General features: G+C 37.7%; 1 protein-coding gene across 1 annotated transcript in view; it reads left to right on the forward strand.

Moving 5' to 3' along the window:
* The first annotated feature begins 3,508 nt into the window (after positions 1–3,508).
* SRFBP1 (serum response factor binding protein 1) overlaps positions 3,509–20,400 on the forward strand; it is a 69,261-nt gene continuing 52,369 nt past the window's right edge. Inside the window, exons 1-3 of the mRNA XM_032844204.1 lie at positions 3,509–3,578; positions 15,579–15,667; positions 16,687–16,759. Of these exons, the coding sequence (XP_032700095.1) occupies positions 3,543–3,578; positions 15,579–15,667; positions 16,687–16,759 (198 nt within the window). The 5' untranslated portion in view covers positions 3,509–3,542. The remainder of the gene's footprint in view (positions 3,579–15,578; positions 15,668–16,686; positions 16,760–20,400) is intronic.

Consider the following 20,400-nt stretch of genomic DNA (forward strand, 5'->3'; position numbering starts at 1 on the left):
CCTTCTCTGAGTTTGACTGCCTTAGATTCATGTAAGTGTTTAAGGTAGTATTTGTCCTTCTGTGTCTCATTATTTCACTTAGTGTAAGGTCCTAATATCAATTGATATCTTCATATCTATCAATAGAAATGACAGTCATCATGAATGTTAAAGAAAAGATTATTTTTCAGATAATTTTCTTTTCTCAAAGAAAGTGTCCTGAATTGTGGGTCCTCCCCTCAATCCATATACTGAAGCTAAAATCCCTAATGTGATGGTATTTGGAGATAAAGTCTTAGGGAGGTGATTAAGATGAAATGAAGTCATAAAGGTAGAGCCTGAATCCAACAGAATCATTATTTTTAAATGAAAATCAATGGACATCAGAGAGAGAGAGAGAGAGAGAGACCAGAGAATTCTCTCTTTAGATGCGTACACTCTAAAGGCCATCTGAGGACACAAGAAGGCGGCTGTGTCTGCACGCTAGGATGAGAACCTTCACCAGAAGCAAACATGATGGTACCTTGAAATTGGACTTCTACCCTTCAGAACTGTAAGAAAATAATTTCTGTTGTTGAGCCACCCAGTATGTGGTATTTTGTTTTGGCAGCCTGAGTAGCCAAATAGAGTAGGATCTGACAAACTCTTGAGAAACCTGAAACTGGAAAACTGGATTCCCATTCAACATGCTGGATCCTTATTTTCATTAAAAGAACACTGTAATAAGGAGGAAAGAGGTGTTACTTTTAACGATAATAAACTTGTTGTTTCATATATCTGACACCATTTAACTGATCCAGGTTAACCCTTAAGAAGGAAAAGGTAAAGGTGGTTTGATGCGTTGCTTTTGAGAGAAACCTATAGTTTCTTTTTCTTTTAAAGATTTTATTTATTTATTTATTTATTTATTTGACATACAGAGATCACAAGTAGGCAGAGAGGCAGGCAGAGAGAGGGGAAGCAGCTCCCTGCTGAGCAGAGAGCCCAGATGCAGGCTCCATCCCTGGACCCTGAGATCATGACCTGAGCTGAAGGCAGAGGCTTTAACCCACTGAGCCACCCAGGCACCCCCTATAGTTTCTTTAATACAAAAACATTGTTATTACTAGAGGAAATGTGAATAGCTTAATAAGAGCAGTTTAATAGAATCATCTTTGCAAAGAATCAAGATAACAAGATATCAGGGACAATGGAAAATTACTCATCACTTTTAAAATAAGCATCTAAGTTTGCCAAGAGCTTATATTATAAAAGAACAGTCTCTACAGAAAAAAAATTAAAGTTAAGCTATTTTAAATCGCATAAAAATGATCTGCTGATGAGAAATTAGCTTCTGTTGGGAGCTACAGAAAGGATTCTTTAAAAGGATGGATGGAACTTAACCTAATCTTAAAAAGTAACCATTGAGAAAGCAGAGCTGGCAGAGGGAAAGGCCAAGGAGAGAGCCTGGGCTAAGAAAAGATAGAAAACAAACATTGACCTGAGAAGACTGTGCTGGCTGGAGAAGTGAGGTATTGGATAAGAGGGGTGGTCCACAGAAAACACTAAGAGCCTTTAAGAGCCACAGATAAATTTCATATTAAGAACACATTTACTGAAGTACTATGCAATCATAACAGCAGCTTTCTCCCCAGTGAGAGGACACATTTTCCATAAAGCTCTACGCTTATCTTTAAGGTGCCCTTTCCCATGTGTCTATGAATGGAGTGTCTACCACCTGCCTGAGTTGAAGAAGCCATTACAGTTCAGAAGCTCAGCTTTAAGAAGGAGAGGTAAATGAATAAGAAGACAATTACAATTCAGTGTATGGCTTGTTAATGGCAAAACTACTTTTGTGCAACATGATTCAAATAGGAAGTCAACTATCAAGGCATTTGTGCCCAAATCACACATTAAACTAAAAGAATACCAACCCAAATGCAAGTATGATTTAAAGTAATTTGAGTACAGAATCATGACTTATGAAAACGGGCTCTGGGTATGACTGATAGAGGCTCATAATGAGGCCTAGCTTAAATGTTCTTTCATCGGTCCTGAAATTACTCATTTTATCTGTGAATCTGAATTTTGTATGTGAAATCCAGAGAGACAATGAAACTTATTTCAAGGGTTCAGTCTCGGGTCATCTTTGGCCCTGCCTCCTACATCCTCCACTTGAGTACTCTGACTTCTTATTTTCTTGTCTTTGCCCAGCAACTGCTGACATCTTTTTCCAAAACACGCATCCACACTGAGTCCTGGGGTGCAGGTCCCCAGTAGCTGTAAGGGTCTGCAGTAGACCCACCCATATCCCTGTGCTTGAGAGAACACATTAAATACCAAATAAAAACACATGGCATGTCAAGGGACACCATGGAAGAAACAAAACAAAACAAAAACTCTTTCCTACTTTTTGAGTGAGGGGTCTTGCAATTTCACTTTGCACTGGGCTCTGCAGATTTGTGTCACCCATCCCGCAGTCCTGTGGCAGTGGTTGGCCTCAGCTGGACAATTACTGGTGAGACACCTGGCTCCTGGCAAGTCAGTTTCCCCATCTGTAAAATAAGAATAGTTCCTATGTCCTTACATTTCTGTGAATATTTTGGAGATAATTCATGCAGAGCTTCTGCCCCAGACTTTGATCCATTTTAACGATCAACACTACCTGGTGTTAACTACTAATTAAAAGATTACCTAGTGCAGATTTACTCCCTAATGTCTCCTCTGCCTACAGAGTAATACTTCAAACCAGCTATTCCCACAGGCAGTTTCAAATGTGCTTTAAACGTTTTTGCTTTAAAGGTTCTACTTTTTCATCTTGGTTTTCCCTTATGATTTTTTAAGATTTTATTTATTTATTTCACAGGGATCACAAGTAGGCAGAAAGGGAAGCAGGCTCCCTGACCAGCAGAGAGCCTGACGCGGGGCTGGATCCCAGGACTCTGAGGTCATGACCTGAGCCAAAGGCAGAGGCTTACCCCCACTGAGCCACCCAGGAGCCCCCTTGGTTTTTCTTTAAATTTAAACATTGATTACCTAAATTTAAACCTTATTACATTGTGCAGAAAAAAAATATGTTCGTGCTTCAGCTACAACGGGAGCCTGGAGAGAAAAAGCTGTATCCAACAAGGACTGCTTGTTACAAGCACAGGAATCTTCACAAACGCTAGATTAAAAATTCAGAGCAAAATTTGGTCACTGAACTCTACTTTCGTAAAAGGGCTTTCACCTCCCCACTGGCACACAAAAACACGATCCTTACAGAGCCGGGCCACGTCTACAAACGAAAATAATAAAATCAGCATCTTAAAGAACTTCTAAACTTGGCAAGGGCTACGGGGCACCCTCCGGGCCACCTGCCCGCGCCCGGTTTCCGCAGGAACGCGCGGTTCCAGCCGGTAACACGCCCCTCCGGAAGTTGTTCTCACTCACTTCCGTTCTCCATCTCCCTATTGCTCAAGCGTCGGCCCGAACGCGCCGCGGATGAGTTTTGGGCCGCAAAGGCTGCCGTAGAGGGGCGTGGTGACGGAGCCAGGATTTCCCGGTTCACCAATCGGCTGCCGCGGGGTCTTCTCAGACCTACCATGGCTCAGCCGGGGACTCTCAACCTTAATAATGAGGTAGGCGCCGGGGCCCGGGGGAACCTGTGGGGCTGCTCTTCAGGACCGCCACAATGGCTTCTCTGGGTCTTTCTGAGAAGCACGTGGTGTCCTGAGGGCGAGGGTGGGGAGTGCGGCTGGGGCAGCTTCTGGGTGGGCCCGGGGGGCTTTCCCGGACCTCGGAGCCTGGCCACAGTAACTTGGCCTCACGGTTCCCAGGTGGCTGCAGCAAAACGCCTGTTTCTGGTCTTCGGGCCGCACGAATTTTTATGTGTGGGATGTTGGGAAGATCATGTAATTTAATATTCAGTGCCCTCGTCTGTAGAACGAAGCTCCTGAGAGTAGCTTCTTTGCAAGGTTCTTGTGAGATTTAAGTTAATTGGAATATGGGAAGCGTTTGCACAGTGCCAGACCGCTAATCAACTCTCTCCGCATTTCCTGCCTTTTGTTGGTTGCTGGAGGTGAAGCGGAGGGCTTGCGAGCTCTTTACTAAGGGACTGCTCATCTTCAGTGCGATCCCGTCGCTTCTAAGGACGTACGCCCGCGTTTCTTACTCCAGCTACTCTCCCATTTCTTTCTTCCATGGACGCAAAGTTTTTAGGAAGAGTTGGTTATACTTTCCCTCCCTAATTCCTCTTCTCTCCTTCTTTCTTAAATTCAGTCTGAAATCAGGTGTTTCCCCTTATCACTGCTAACAAAATGTCGGTGTCACTAGGGTACCATTGCTGCCTCTGTCCCCTTTCCACTTTGTGGTTCTATTTACGGAAGTCATTAGACACCTGAAGACTTAAAGTAAGCTGAAAAAGCAAGAATCAAATGAGGACCTCGCAGCTACTGCAAAGGAAGTCCTTTATCTTCTTTATTCAGTGGCTTTTCAAGTGTTTGCCATGACCAAGACATAGTGTTCATGTTGTACAGTTGTGTGTAGACCTACTTTCTGTTTCCAAGCAACCTATGCTCGGATGGGAAAGGGTAGGCAACACCCACCGATGGTAGAGAATCATGCCGGGAAAAACAAGGAGTGAAGAAAGGTTGCCAAAGAAGGCAAAATGAAGTGATCGTTCTGTCTTTAAGGATCTTACACTTAACTGCAGTCAGTGATTCAGCGGAGGAGTAGAAAGCATTCCAGACAGGGACTGGTATAAGGCAGGAAGAGATGGTAGGAGGAAACCCCTTGGGTGGTATAGGGCTAGATAACTCTCCATTGATGAGAACTTCTGGGATTGCGTAGAAAATAAAACTAAATGATGTTACTGCCTCAGTGCCAAGTTAATTAGTCTGAATTTCACTTGAAAGTGGAGTACAGAATATAGAGAATGGGGAAATTCTGAAGTTGTTTAACATATGTGCATAAACACAGATTAAGTGAGTGCTACTTCCAGAAAACATTGGGTGGGCTTTTTCTCATCAGTTTGCCTAGGACGTGACATACAGCTTCTTTGGAGTGAATCCTTGGGCATTCTTTGAAATACTAGTGAGCGTCCCATTCAATTTTGAAATTGCTGTGAGAGTACTAATGAGAATCATTTAGGCCTCTTCACTTAAGATGTTTTCTTTTTCCACTAATTATCAGTCCTCTTTAAAGCAGTGAAAATTTGATCTTTAGGAATTCCTCACAAATTCACCTCAGTCTGGGTGGGTTGTCTGTTCCTTGTGTGACCACTTTCTACTCTTTTGTTTTTAAAGATTTTATTTATTTATTTATTTATTTATTTGACAGAGAAATCATAAGTAGGCAGGGTGGGGGGCAGGCTACCTGCTGAGCAGAGAGCCTGATGCAGGCCTTGATCCAATGACCCTGAGATCATGACCAGAGCTGAAAGCAGAGGCTTAACCCACTGAGCCACCCAGGCGCCCCACTTTCTACTCTTGAAGCATTTGTCTACCTCTTTCTCTGTTTTCATGTTATCTCTCTACCAATGTATGTGCTCTATGATAATGTTTTCCGGTGACTAGATGAGCTTATCAAATTAGGAAGTGTATATATCCCATGTTAAAGTAAATCTTACACATTCTCATATGAAGGTGGGGGGGAAAGGACAGCGAAAGTGGAAATGATGGAAGGTGTTATAATGGGAGAAAAATATCTACAAAGGGAAAAACAAATACAGATTTGTCTACATAAAAACTGCGAAACGTCCCCAAATTTAAAAAAAACAGCCAGTTAGAAAAAAATGTATAGCAAATATGACAAATAAGTGGCAAATGTCATTACTGTAAAATAGTAATTAAGAGAAACTGCCTCTTAGAACATTGATAAAAGAAATGAATTAACTTCTCCAAGGAAGAAATGTATCTGCAAAAAAAGTTCACATTCACTATTTTAATGGATCCATTACTTTTTCATTATTGTCCCATCCTAGTCCAAGTTATTCCGCTCACCAGCACTACGCTGCTAGCCTTCCAGCTACTGTCCTGACTCCTCTGTCTCCCCAGTCTGATGTCCACCGTGCAGCTGGAGTTCTGTCTTCAAAAGAGAAATCTAATCTCATGACTCCCTTGCTTACAGCCTTTTTGATGGTTTCCTGTTGCTTTTGGTAAAGACCAGTCTAAACAAGGCCAGTTTCGTCTCCCCCTTACAGTATATTACTGCTTCCCGCCCTCCTTCCCCCCTTTTGAGCCTCACTGGCCTTCTCCACTAGGTAGTATAGCACTGTTACACCTCCTTTGCACAAGTTCTTCCTTCTACCCAGAAACCCCTTTTTCTTTCAGTCCATTTCCTATTTCTCCTTTACTTGTTATTTTCTCAGGGAAACTGGGTTGGCTTTCATTTTACTCCTTCTAGAAGCTTCTGTAACACCTTTTACTTATTTTTAGCACTTCAAAGAGTTGCTGAGAGTATGTGTGTGTGGATGTGAGAGATATCCGTGTTTCCTCCACCTGTCTGTAAACTTTTGCTCAGTATCATATCCTCAATACTGATGTGTTCAGTGAGAAACTTGAAAAACTTCAGCCATCATTTTTATGATCCTTAATAACTTAAATTAGCTCTCCTTAACTGGGATTTAGGAAGTCTGGGATCCTGTAACTACCTGATATTATGTGTAAATTGGTGTTTGTGTGTGTGCCTCTTGGGGGAAAAGAGTCCATAAGTTTCATCAGATCCTCAGACATTTATAAACCTCTGATATTACCTTTGGGATATTGGTACTCATTATCTGTGCTGATTTTTAATTATGGCTTTTTCTTTTATTTATTTTTTATTTTTTTTTAAAGATTTTATTTATTTGACAGAGAGAGATCACTAGTAGGCAGAGAGGCAGGCAGAGAGAAGGGGGCAGCAGGCTCCTCGCTGAGCAGAAAGCCCAATGCTGGGCTCGATCCCAGGACCCTGAGATCATGACCTGAGCTGAAGACAGAGGCTTAACCCACTGAGCCACCCAGGTGCCCCGGCTTTTTCTTTTAAATAGTTCTGTGGCCATCTACTTTATAGCATGTTTAATTTCCCAAAATGTCTGTTTTGAACATAAAAAGCCTGCCTGCATAGGTACCTATTATTACATTATGCTAATTTTCAGTATCTTTTACCTTTAATGTTTTTATTCTTCTCGAAAAATTTCCAAGGAGAAAACCTGACATTTATAGATGACTTCCTGATTCTAAGTTCTTAAAGTAACATTTATTCTTGAGTATATAAAATCTTACCTTTCTAATTTTGCCTTTATTTTTCTTTAAAAAAAAAAAAAAGATCATGTTTTACTTCACCTTATGATTATTTATTGCATTTTCTTATTTTGACCAATACTTTACATGGACTTTGAAGTGAGAATATTTAACTGACTTATAGCATGTTCCCTAGTCTCAAGCATGGGATCTTGTTTATAGGTAATAATGAGTAAATAGCATTGGGCAGATGAAACTATGGACAGCTCAACTTGAGTTACTTTATGTTCACATGATGGAGGGAAATCTCCTAACTGTACACTTTGTTCTTCTCCCTTTCCGTTAGAACTAGAGAAAGGACGCAGAATTGGAAACAACAGCACCCTAGCATCTAGTAAATAAAGAATTTGTTAAACCAGAGCTGAATTTGCTCTAGTCAAGTTGCTTTGGGCAGCAGTAAAATGCAAAATCAGCCGTGGGGAGTGAACCAGTCTAAACATGTACTTTAATTCTGTAGGAGGGCCAAGGACCTTTATGTGAAGCAGACATTGCTGTTAGCAAATTACGAAGAAGCCCACTCACTTTCCACTTTCCATAAGATAGTAAAGGTAGAATCTAGAGTGCCGGAGAGGGGCACCTGGGTTGCTCAGTGGTTAAGCCTCTGCCTTCGGCTCAGGTCATGATCTCTGGGTCCTGGGATCGAGCCCCGCGTCGGGCTCTCTGCTCAGGAGGGAGCCTGCTTCCTCCTCTCTCTCTCTCTGACTACTTGTGATCTCTGTAAAATAAATAAATAAAATCTTAAAAATAAATAAAGTGCCGGAGAACAAAATGATTTGCCTCCACATACTGTAAAAGATAAGAATGTCAAGAACTATATTTGTGTGTGCTTTTGAAGTTACATAGCTCCTATTTCATAGTTGAGTGTGTAATACTTTTTAATATTTTTTTCCCCAAAGTAATAAATCAGGGTCTATCCGTAACAAGAGAACCATTTTCTCTTTGGTTGTTAAATTATTCTGGGAAGTTTTGCTAGGTGGCAGCATATGCTCAATAATGATTCAGTTGTAGTTAATCACCAAGCATTCTAGCATTCTTTTAAAAAAGATTTTATTTATTTAGTTGACAAACAGAGATCACAAGTAGGCAGAGAGGCAAGGAGAGAGAGAGAGGGAGAAGCAGGCTTCTTGCCAAGCAGGGAGCCCAGTGTGGGGCTTGATCCCAGGACCCTGAGATCATGACCCGAGCCCAAGGCAGAGGCTTAATCCACTGAACCACCCAGGTGCCCCGCATTCTAGCACTTTTAAATTGCTGCTCATCAAAAGTAAAAATAAGTCAACGGTGAGTTATCATCCAAATGGCCAAATTAGAATCCTTCTTTATAATTACTACCACAGTAATTAATAATAAGTAATTATACAATAATTAATTTTGTCAACTATGATGTAGTTCAATCATATCAAAAATAATATAACAAATGTCCTTATGATCTACTTCTTGTATTTATCAAGTGTCAATATTTTGCTATATTGTAATGCTTAATTCCACCCACCTTCTCTGTCTCAGAAGTAGTTCTTACTCATTCAGTGTAATTTTCTCATCCACAAATTACAAATATATGTAATTTAGTAGCATATATCAGCATTTATTATGTTATATATGCCCATAAAATAAAATATTCTGAATATTTTAAAATGTGCATATGTTACTGTATTAATGCAGTGTTACACCACAAGTATCATTATAAAAGTTACTTTTCAGGGCACCGGGGTGGCTCAGTCCATTAAGCTTCAGACATTGACTCAGGTCATGATCGTAGGGTACCGCAATTGAGCCCCACATTGTGCTCCACCTTCAGTGGGGAGTCTCCTTGTCCCTCTGCACCCCTTCTCCTCCTGCATGTGTGCATGCTCGCTCTCGCTCTCTCTCTCAAGTAAGTAAATAAATGAAAGCTTTAAAAAAATCCTTAAAAGTTACTTTTCACCACACAATTTTAGGGTTTACTCATGATAATACATGCATATCTCCTGCATTGATTCTAGAATACCACATTGCTTGTGCTTTATTTATATGCATTATTGTATCTCGTATGCAGTGTTTTATAGGAACTCCGCAGTGAACAGTTTTATGCATAGTCCTTCCCTGTTGCTGGAGGTGTAGCTTCGGGGTGGATTCCTAGAAGTAGGAATTTTGTTAGATGTTTCCAGAGTTTCCCAGAAGGAGTATACCAATTTGTATTTCTATCAGCAGTATGTGAAGAGTGCCTGTTTTGTAACAGCCTCATGGACAGAATGTTGTCTTTTTTTTTTTTTTAATTCAATCGGATTGATGAGTAATAAGCAACTAGAAGTTTTAATGTACTCTAAGAAACTTAAGTACACTCAGATTTTTTTTAGCACTCTAAGCTCTCTCAAAACAATATTAGGTCTTGGAAGAATTGTTTTCTAACAACTATGGGTTTTTGTTAGAAATTAATTTAAATGCATGGCAGAGTCAATGAATTACCAAAAGTGGCTGTCTAGTTGACTGGCTTTTAGATAGTTAACTGTCAGTTCAAAGTAGTATTTACTTTTGTCATTGGACCATAGTTTGCTCTCAGCTTTATAGATCAGAAACTTGCCATCTTTGTCACCCCCAAAACATAGCTCATTCTTTCAAAGTCAAATTCATATTAACCATAGCTTATAAGAGACTATAAAAATGAGGAAGCTAGTTTATTAAATATATCTAATGTAACACAGTAATGCTCACATTGTAGAATATCCTTTTACTAAATACTGATCTACCTTGACTACTTGAAATGTAGAACCATAGGAAGGAGTTTTAGTTATTATAGTTTGTTGTCGGGCTGTGATACATTTGTCCTCATAATTGAGTTATCCAGTACAAACTGGATTTCTCATCTCTGAACTGGGGAACACTTCTTACTCAAAAGGCTTGAATCAGACACTGCCAGCTTTTGCTCTTTGTGACTCCCATTCCTGTGTTTATGTTGACCCTTCCCCAGATGCCCACATGGTCTTTTCCCAAGCAGATATATTAGCTTTCCACTTAATGTAGTTATGATCATATTTTTGTACTGTCTACCCAAGAGGTGATCCAGGTTATATTACTGGGTTGAGATTTTACCCTTACAGAGGGCATCTGCTTGTGTAGGTTCTCAGTGACCCCTCACTTTCAGCACATGTGTTTGTGTGTGTGTGTGTGTGTGTGTGTGTCTTTGTGTGTCTTTTTCTTTTGCTCTTACAGATTAAATGCATTATTTACTACTTGGAAGCCCTTAGCTTGGGTTTGGCAGTCTTACTGATGACTAGAGATTTGTCCTTCATTTTCTTTCTTCAAACTCTTCCCTTTCACTTTTTCATTTTGTTTCTTTGTCAGCACATTTCATTCCATTATTATACCTCTGTTTTCTCCTTGCTGTCTTTCTCTTTCCCTCCTTCCTTCCTTCCAGACAGTATCCTACCCTTTTCACATTTCTAACAATGGTAGTTCTCTTTGCTTTTGGTTGGGAAACCAAAGCACATTGCCCTGAAGTAGTACATTGGCCTTCTGACAGTAGGTTTTAGGCCTGTTTGTTGACTTGTGGGTTTTCTGTCAACCAACTTCCTAATTCCTAAGTGCAAATGAATTTTGAATCCTAACTGAGAGGCTCTTGATACCTGTTTGTCAGTTTTGCAAAAATAAAGTTAAATGCTTGAAGAAAGGTAAGTGCTTGGGGTGAGCAGTTGTGAGAAAAGTAAAATATTTCCATTGTTACATAAGATGAATGTACTTATTTTTCTAATATATTAAACTTAATCAAATTTTCCTACTGCCTGCACACAAATACTGGAAAAGTAAAAAAGTTGAAAAGGATTTTTTTGGTTTTGGCATGGAACTACATATATAAAGCATTCCCTTTTCTTTTAGAATTCCCTTATGCAGTAATGACAAACATAGTACTTCTTAAATTGGAATTTTAAAATTGGAGTTTGGCTTTCCCATGATTGGAATGTAACTGAGGAACCACTCTGCTAACTGCAGTTTATTAGTTCAGTTCAGTTGACAGCAGTTAACAAATATCATATCATTATCTTATGTACCTGTGGACTACAGCAATTAGAAACAGTTGCTAATATATTTTAGTGCATACTTTATAACTCACTATTAATTTATCTCATAAGTGACCTTCAAGAAAAATGTGTTATAAATCCCCATTTTGCTGCATATGAAATGTAGCAATTTTGGCATGTGGGTGGCTCAGTCAGTTAAGGTCTGCCTTCGGCTCAGGTCATGATCTTGGTGTCCTAGGATTGAGCCCTATGTCTGGCTCCCTGCTCAGCAGATATCCTGCTTCTCCCCCTGCTTGTGTGCTCGCTCTCTCTCTCTCTCTCTCTCTCTGTCAAATAAATAAATTTTTTAAAATGTTAGAGTTTTTTTTTTTTTTTTCAGTTAAAATCTAGTCTGAATGGCTTTTTATTATGCAAGTATGAATTTTTTTTCTAAACCGAACTTCAAAATAAATTCCAAACAGGTTAGTATATCTGGTAGGAAAGAAACCTGATCACTCTGCACTTTGTTAATATATTAGATATTTGAAAAAATGAATGAACAAGTGAGTATTAAAATCTTTCTGGTCATTTATTTAACAAATGCTTATTGAAAACTCATACTGTACCATCACTATGTTAGGTATTACGAAGTAATGTTTAGTAAAACCAGACACTTGACCTTCATGGAATTTATAACCTGCTGGGAAGAAGACATATCAGATTGTATTCAGATTACAAATGAAGTATTTAACTTAAAATAATTGTCATGACAAGTTCTAGAAGCACTCCTAAGTACTTATAAAGGGGAATTTTAACACTGTCTGAAGACAGAAAAGATTTCACTGAGAAATGGCAGTTGATCCAAAATCAGAAGGATGAGATGAAAGAGTGGTAAAGAGCATTCCTACCAGAGAGAACAGCAAGTGTAAAGACTTGGTGGTAGGTGGAAGCATGGTGGAGATAAAGGATTAAAAGTAGGCCCATGTGGCCATCCTAAGACAAACTGCAAACAAAGGGAATTAAGTAAAGGTCCATCATCAGATCTGTGTATTAAAAAATGTATTCTAGGGTGCCTTGTGGTTCAGTTACCAAAAGCGTCTGCTTTTGGTGCAGCTCATAATTCTGAAGTACTGTGATTGAGTCCTGAATTGGACTCCGTGCCTACTAGGGACTCTGCTTCTCTCTCTCCCTCTGGTGTGTGTGTGCACACTCACTCTCTTTCTCTCTCTTTCTGTCAAATAAATAAAATCTTAGAAAAAAAGTATTCTGAGTTGTGAATAACTGGTTGGAGAGGGGCAAGAATGGATGTAGACAAACCAATTACCAGTAACTCACCCAAGAGAACGAGAAGGTCAAGATATGGGGAAAAGTGGTACAGTTTGGGATATAATTGGAGATAAAATTGACACAACTTGGTAACAGAGTGTGAAGAATTTAGAAAAGAAAGCTACTTAAAATGAGCCCTAGGTTTATCATTGAACAAAAGGATTGTTCTTTTTCCTGAAATATAAAACAACAAAAAAGCAATCCATTTGGGAATGAAGAACATGGCTTCAAGTGTGTGTTGTAGATGATTTTAAGCCTGCTGAACAGGAAATACCAAGTAGACAGTTGCACATTTAGGTCTGGAGCTAAAAGAGAGCCTTAGCTGAAGGCAAGAAATTACTGAGTCATCTTGTTTAGGTGGGAAATGACAGTGTACACAGGTAAGACCACTTAGGTCTAAAAAGTATGTTGTGAAAAGAAGAGTCGGCTCAGGACTGCCCTTTGAACTTAAAACTGGTTGGGATGGAGGAGTCTTCAAAGAAGAGCAAGGTCGAGTGACGAGAGAGGATGGAGGGAATCCTGGAGAGAATTCTAAGTGTCCCTTCAAAGGAGAAAATGGTCAACAGTGTCACATGCTGCCTAGATTGCAAGTAAAGTGAAGCCTGAAAAATTCCTGTTGGATTTGAGGGACTTTTAGAAATCATTGATGTCTCTTGTAATAGCTTAGGGTGGACTGATGAGAATGGAAATCCAACGGGATTATGTGGTAAGTAGAAATGGAGTTCGGGAGTTTGAGCCTCTCTGAAAGCTTGGCTCTGAGGCAGTTGTAGAGAGAGGGTACTCCTAGTGATCTTCATAGTAAGAATGTTTTGTTTGTCTTGTCTCTAGTGAAAATGAGTCAAGCATGATTAAAAATCAATAGAAACAACCATGTAAGAGATCGACAGTGCAAGAGTAAAGGGGTAGTGTGTATTACGGGTTCTAAGAAAGCAGAAAAGATGAGATCCAAAATACAACCGGAAGATGAATGTCACGTATTGGGTAGGAGAATAGGTTAATAGAGGAGAGTAGGTGATAAAAGTAAATTTGCATTCATTGTAGTGGAAAGATGATGGTTCCCCTTTGATGTTCATTTTCTCCATAAAATTGGGAAAGAGAGAAGAGGAAGGTCAGGTGTTTTAGAAGGCAGGTACAGGTTTAAAATAGTCATTGTAGAAGGAATTGAACAACAAAATAAAATAGGTTTCCTAAGAGTGTATAGGAGCCCATTTCGTGTTAGTTATAATGAATTTATTGTAGATAGAATGTCTCAAGTATTCCCCAGCTCTTGCAGGGGCTGCGATAAAGAACTCAGGATGAGGGGTCCTGGGTGGCTCAGTTGGTTGGGTGGCTGATTCTTGGTTAGCTCAGGTCATGATGTGAGGATCCTCTCTCTCCTCCTTCTGCCCTTCCCCCTGCTGACTTTCTCCCTAAAATAAATAAACGAATCTTGGGGGGGGGGGGGGGAAAAAAAAAAAAAAACCCCAGGATGATTATTTCATCCAGGATTAGCTAGAGTAATTGCTAACAGGAAGGATAGGACAGTTTAAGGTATTAGCAAGTATTGATCATGTACATAAAGTGAATAAAAGGAAAATTGAAAAGAACACGACCAATCATTTGAGAGAAAGTATAGGGGTCAGTGAACTATTGGTCCCAGTGAAGTCAAAGATGGTGGTGGTGTGTTAAGTTGAACAAGGAAATAGGCATTTTGATCTCAATGTAGACTATTTAGATTAATGGTTATAAAAATGGATCCCTTATGAGTGATAACAAGGACTACAGTGTTACCTTGGACGTAGGTGCTGAGACTGAATAGATAAGGTCATGAAGACAGGAAGTCAACAAGTGAGGGTATGATAACGGATAGGCTTTATTACATGGACATCTACGTCACCCAGAATGGTGGGAAAAGTTAGGACAGAGATAAATTGTAAGCTGATTGACAGTATCTTCACTGAATAAGGGGGTGAAATAGACTGAGGGTAAGAGACGGGTTATAGCCAAATGCGAGAGCCTTAAAGAAACAGGATGATGTTGATGTTGCTATTTTGGCAAGGAGAATTTGAGGGATTGTATGTGCCAAACACTCTAGCAATGCTCAGAAAAAATGATTTCGGTACCACAAGGTCCTGTCCTCTAGGAGTGCCCAGACTATAAAAGAAGTTGGCTATGTGAGCAGTCAGGGAGACTACAGTAAGGTAGATGCTGCCTATAAAGTATACTGGGAGTGTGAAGGTTGGAGGAGTTCTCTCCATCTGAAGAAGTCATTGGAAGACTTCTCAGGAATATCTTATCTGAATTTTATATGGTCCTTAAAGTGGAGAAAGGGAAGAAGAACATTCTAGGAGGAAGGATAAGATATTTGACTAGTAATAACAACAGACAAAATCTAAACTCAAAATGATAGCATCCTGATGTACTGAGTACTGTTGTAACATGTAGTTCATCATCTGAATATTTCCATTTTTTGGACAGTCTTTCTGGGGTTTTTTGGTCTCGGAGTTCAGCACTGTTTTCTAACGGGATGATTTAAAGCATCTGTCAGTGTGCGTGCATGTACGCATGCACCCTGGTGTTTTTCACATTTCTTTTAAAGTTAGGTTTGAAATTTATTACTAGAAACAAATGGAAGGGTTGCTGTGTAAATAAGTAAAATATTATCACTTTCACACATTTGCTTTTGGTAACATAAACATTCAGTAAATTCCTGTCATTATGGGTAAAGCTCCGTTTTAAATTGCAAGAGTGCAAAGATGAATGTGATGCTCTCTGATCGCAGGGAACGCAATCTTTTATTATGTTCAGGCACAAAATATAAGTGCACTATTAAAATACTAATCACTGAGAATGCTGTGACCTTTTAAAAAATCATAGCTTATTTCTCTTAAGTCTTCAGACACATTTTTAGAATGTTGATTTACTCTCTTACAGAAGAAGTTTGGTTTCATCAAACTGTGAATATGGTTGAAAATTTGGTTAAAGTTATTAGACTTAACCTGTAATATTCAGACTAAAAATAAAGTGATTTTCATCTCAAATTAAGAGAGAACCTTTCTAATTTTGGTTTTATTCCTCAAAGGTTGTGAAGATGAGAAAAGAAGTGAAGAGAATCCGGGTGTTGGTTATCCGAAAACTTGTCAGAAGTGTTGGCAGACTGAAGTCAAAAAAGTTAGTCACTTGAAGTCATGGTCCTATGACTAATAGAATGTCAGAAGTTGTTTTTATTCAGTATTTACAAAATTTGAGGGTGGGACCAGGAGGAATAATTAAGTATCTTACTCATATAACACTTTTTTTTTTATATGGAGAGAGGATCTGAGTGGGTTACAGTGTGCTGTGTCAGCATGTCCTTGCATAGTTTGGGCCACATTTGCTTAAAAATCACAATGAATTCTGCTGTTTTTTCAGAACTCTCCTTCTGGCCTTTTCAGAATGAAAGTCCTTCAGAGTTATTTATCTATTTTATGTTATTGGAAGTTATTTTAAGATATTGATATACTGTAATAAATCTAGTAATACCTTGAATAAATTACAAAGATTTTATATCAGTTTATTCCTTAAATTGCTAAATAATTGGAAATCTTCATTACCTTGTGGAAGTGTTTATGAAAACATTATGTTCTATTTTTAATAATATTTTGTAATTTCCTTATCACTAGGATTAGAGTAAGCTTGTTGTAGCTTTTACACTTTCAGCATACTTAGTTTTCACATATATTTTGTTCCTGATTAATTTCTTGTTCTATCATAAATAACCTTTCTCTCTGATGTAATCAGATATTCCTTTTTAGGTATTCCTTTAGTTCCAGAGAACAAAATTTTATGTAATAAAATTACATCTGACCTTTAACTATAGTTTATGAAGTTACATTAAATGCAGTGTGCCATTAAGCAGTTGATTAAAATCTATTATTTGGCTATCCATTAAGGAATTAGAAGGCCTGCTGTGTCTCAATAGTAATCATCATTAATATAATGCCAGGTAATGCTTCTGTGTGCCAAAAACTTGGGTTTGTTGATGGAATTGGTGTTGGACAGTGGGATTGTTCAAGGCAGTGCAGGATGACAGTGTTTGTTATTTACACATTATGCTTTTCTAAAAGAAATGAAGAGACTTTTAATTATGATTGGACTCGAAAATACATGCTTTTCCTGGCTGACAATATATTGTCATGTATTTTTTACAGGGGTACCGAAGATGCAATGTTAAAAAACCAGAGGCGGGCACAACGACTGCTTGAAGAAATTCATGCTATGAAGGTAGGCCTTGTGTGGGTGTGTATACATAGGTGTGTTTCCGTGTCTCCTCTCAGCTGTGTGTGTGTGTGTGTGTGTGTGTGTGTGTGTGTGGTGTTAGTTATTTGAATATTATTGCCAGTTGACTAAGATTTAATTTTATGGATCTGTTTGGTGAAGAATGTAGCACATTTAGAAAATTGTAATATGTTTAAGCTTGCATTTTTTTCATGTTTTTTACTGAATTTGTTGAAGTTCTAGAGTAATTTACATGGAAACTATGCCAAACTAAACTCATCTGTGTTTAATAATGCCTCACGCCTGAGATTTTTATTTTTACTCTAACTTCACACATAAAAAGTCTACGTTAAGTTCGAGAATGAAAGCGTTCTTGCTATTTGGTAATGCGGACGGTGATATCGGTGGCTGACATCATGCTTTTCCTATTGCCAACTCAATAAATTTTTGTGTGGTGGTGTCAGAGTTTTATTCAGCTCTGTAGTAACTTGAAATAAAATTAGTGCTGGACCAAAATGATCCATATTTTTGTTTCTTTCAGCCAGACTCTTCACTAGCATAATTTTTAGGTCTTCTCACTCCTCTTACTTTGTGGAAACTTTCATTTACCAAATGACATACTATTAAATGTCTGGGAGACTGTTTTATTGCAGAACTTAAAAACAACATTTGGTACCAGCAATTACCTTAATTGCAGGGTCATTTTGCATGTATGTTTAACTATTACATTTTGGTATAACTTCCAAGTTTTGAGATAGATAAAAGGGCAAGAGAATTCCCTAACAATATTTTAATTGAGTTAGATCATCAAAGCTTCTCACCATTTTTTTCCTTCGGAAGGGATGATACAGTGTTTTACAGGACAAAGTTATCACAGTTAATCTGAGTAGAAATAGAGGTGGACATGATTCTTTGTTGAATTTTTTTTTGTTGCGTATTTTTGTTTTATGTTCACAGGTCTGCAAAATTCGCAGAATCCATTTGCTGTATCTTTTCTTTCTCAAAGATTTAATCCCCCTTTTATCTAATCATTCAGTCAAAATATTTGTTTGTGAGTCCTTATTATTGTTTGTGTCAGTATGGATCACACATGATGTGGGCTTTTTCATGTACCTTTTTTTCTGTGAAATTCCTCTGAGAAATACAACCTTTATAGAGATTTCTGTTTTGAGTGTAGCACTGAGATAGAAAATTACGATTTATCCCATTTTTTTCTTTCACTTTCTCTTAACCAAGGTCCTTACTTAATTACATTCCTTACCTAAATTTTTCCCTATAATTTCTTCTGAATAGTCATTTTTGCAGTCCTAAATTATTCATATGCTTTGAACTACTGTGTAACTGCTGATTTTCTCTTACCCTAGAAAGGATATATTATATACAATAAACCTATATACAATGTATGAAGAGTTTGAGGTTAAAATATATTTGTTAATCTTCCTTCCTATAGCTCTTGATAGTGAATTTAATTTAATTCGAAAGAAAGTCCTGTTTGATCTGTATGTGAAAGTTGTTTTCTCTTATTCTTAAACCTCATCAGCAACAGGAAAGCAGGCTGAATGATAATTAAAGTTTATAGTTTCACAAGATTGCAGTGTTGTGACCTTGTTTGTTTGTTTTCCTAGTTTACTATGATTATTTAAGACCACTATGGGATTATTGCCTCATAGAAAGCTAAAATTTGTAACCTGTATATTCCTTGCAATTGTAAAATTAATAGTATATATATGTCTATATATACTTTGAATTCTTTTTAGTAGTGGTGTAGATTGGATACTTTTATATCAACTTTTTTCATAGTGCTATTTAAAAACTGGATTACACTAAGCCAGAATAAAAAGTATACTAAAAAAACTGTACACTTTTCTTACATTTGAAATTTTATTTCTCATTCATGATTCTTTTACAAAATTAAGCTACTTTTCTAGAAGAATCAAAGGCATAGAGGATTTTTAAAAATTGAAAGGTCATTTGTGATTTCTTAATGAAGTGTTTATCATCTACATGGGACTATCAAAGAAATAGTCACAAACAGAAAACTTACAGTCTCAAATAAATTTGGAGAAGAACCTCTACTTATTTGTTTTTCCAGATGATTTTTTTCTTTGGCTCATATACCACTACATTTTTACAGAGTTGTTCATGACATATTGTCCTATACTTATTTTCTAAGATAATAGGGTATTTTGTTGCAAGCTGACTTCCTCAAGAAGAAAACCTGAGATATTTTTAGAAATGGGAGTTGGTGTTTTCTGACCAAGAAAAAAAATGCCCTGATCTTTACGATACTATAAAATCATAGGTTCTAATTTTATAGACTGTAATGTATGAATACCAAGTCTTTGCTGCCTTTTCTAATAGTATTCATGCTTTTTACTTTGCTGTTAGTGTAAATACTGTCTTCCTAAACAGTTCTTTTTTCTTTGGAAATTAACGTAGCTTATCAACTTTTACTGATTCCTTTTAGCTAGAAAAGGAGATGGTAAAATTGAGACATACACTGAAGTCAATCAAAATGTTCAAGAAATTCCTTCTTAAATAGTAAATAAAATGACTGGCTTCTACTAAGCATTTACTATGTGCCAGGTAGTATATTGTGTGTTTTATATTCACTATCTTGGGAAGTTGGTATCATTCTTGTCCCAATCTTACAAAATACGAAAATACAAAAATAGAAATACAAAATACAAATACAAAATATGAAACTTCTTAGAGAAGTCAAACAGCTTGCCCGAGGTCAAATAGTTACTGGGTGGTGGGCTTCCAAATAGATTATGAAGTGAATGTTACTAACTACTTAATTATGCTGCTTCAGTAAGGCAAGAATTTCCTGAAATGTACCTAGATTCTAGTGTCCTAGAGATTGGATGAGAGAATATAATAATAAACAGGATACTTGTCCTATAGGGGACAAAGGCCTAAAGATTTACATGTTTTCAAATTCTTTAATTCCTTGCAACTAAGTATATTCAGTTACCTCTCTCTGCTTACTATTCCTTACTTATTCCTCACCGAGGCTATTACTCTTCCATATGTTGGTTTTCCTGTGTGCTCTCTATTTTAAAACTTCCTAATTTTGTTTCCATCTTCCTTTCTTTTGATGTGCTCAGATCTACTCAAAGCGAACTTTGAGCTTGCGTCAGATGTTAGGATTGTCTGCTCTCATGCCCCTTCATAACCTATTTCTAAGTAGTTGGCATTAGTGGAGTACAAATAGGAAAAACGGTTTAGGTTATGATAATATTTATATCCCACCATTTGAATTTCACCTCAACTCTGTAAATTACACAGATTCTTATTTCACAGGACATGTTTAGAAAAGTTCTGGGCTGCATACACCCACTGGATTATATGTTTATCATCATATATTTTCATATATTAATTAACATTTTGTACATTTCTGGTTGTATTTGCTTTTTAAAAATTTGCTGAGAAATTTCTCTGTAATTTCATATACTTTTGGTTGTTTTCTCCTATGAATGCCATAGAGTAAAAGATGCCTTATTTTTCCTGGAAGGATACTGTGCTAGTTAGTTGTATCAAATTAACAGTTCACTTAATCCTACTAAAGTAACAGTATTAAGTTTGTCCTAGATCATAATTGTTTTTGACAGTTTCATCTTTTGCCTGTACGCCAATACAAAAAG

This window comes from Lontra canadensis, unplaced genomic scaffold (genome assembly GCF_010015895.1).
Source record: "Lontra canadensis isolate GAN:19392208 unplaced genomic scaffold, GSC_riverotter_1.0 scaffold4, whole genome shotgun sequence".
Lineage (NCBI taxonomy): Eukaryota > Metazoa > Chordata > Mammalia > Carnivora > Mustelidae > Lontra > Lontra canadensis.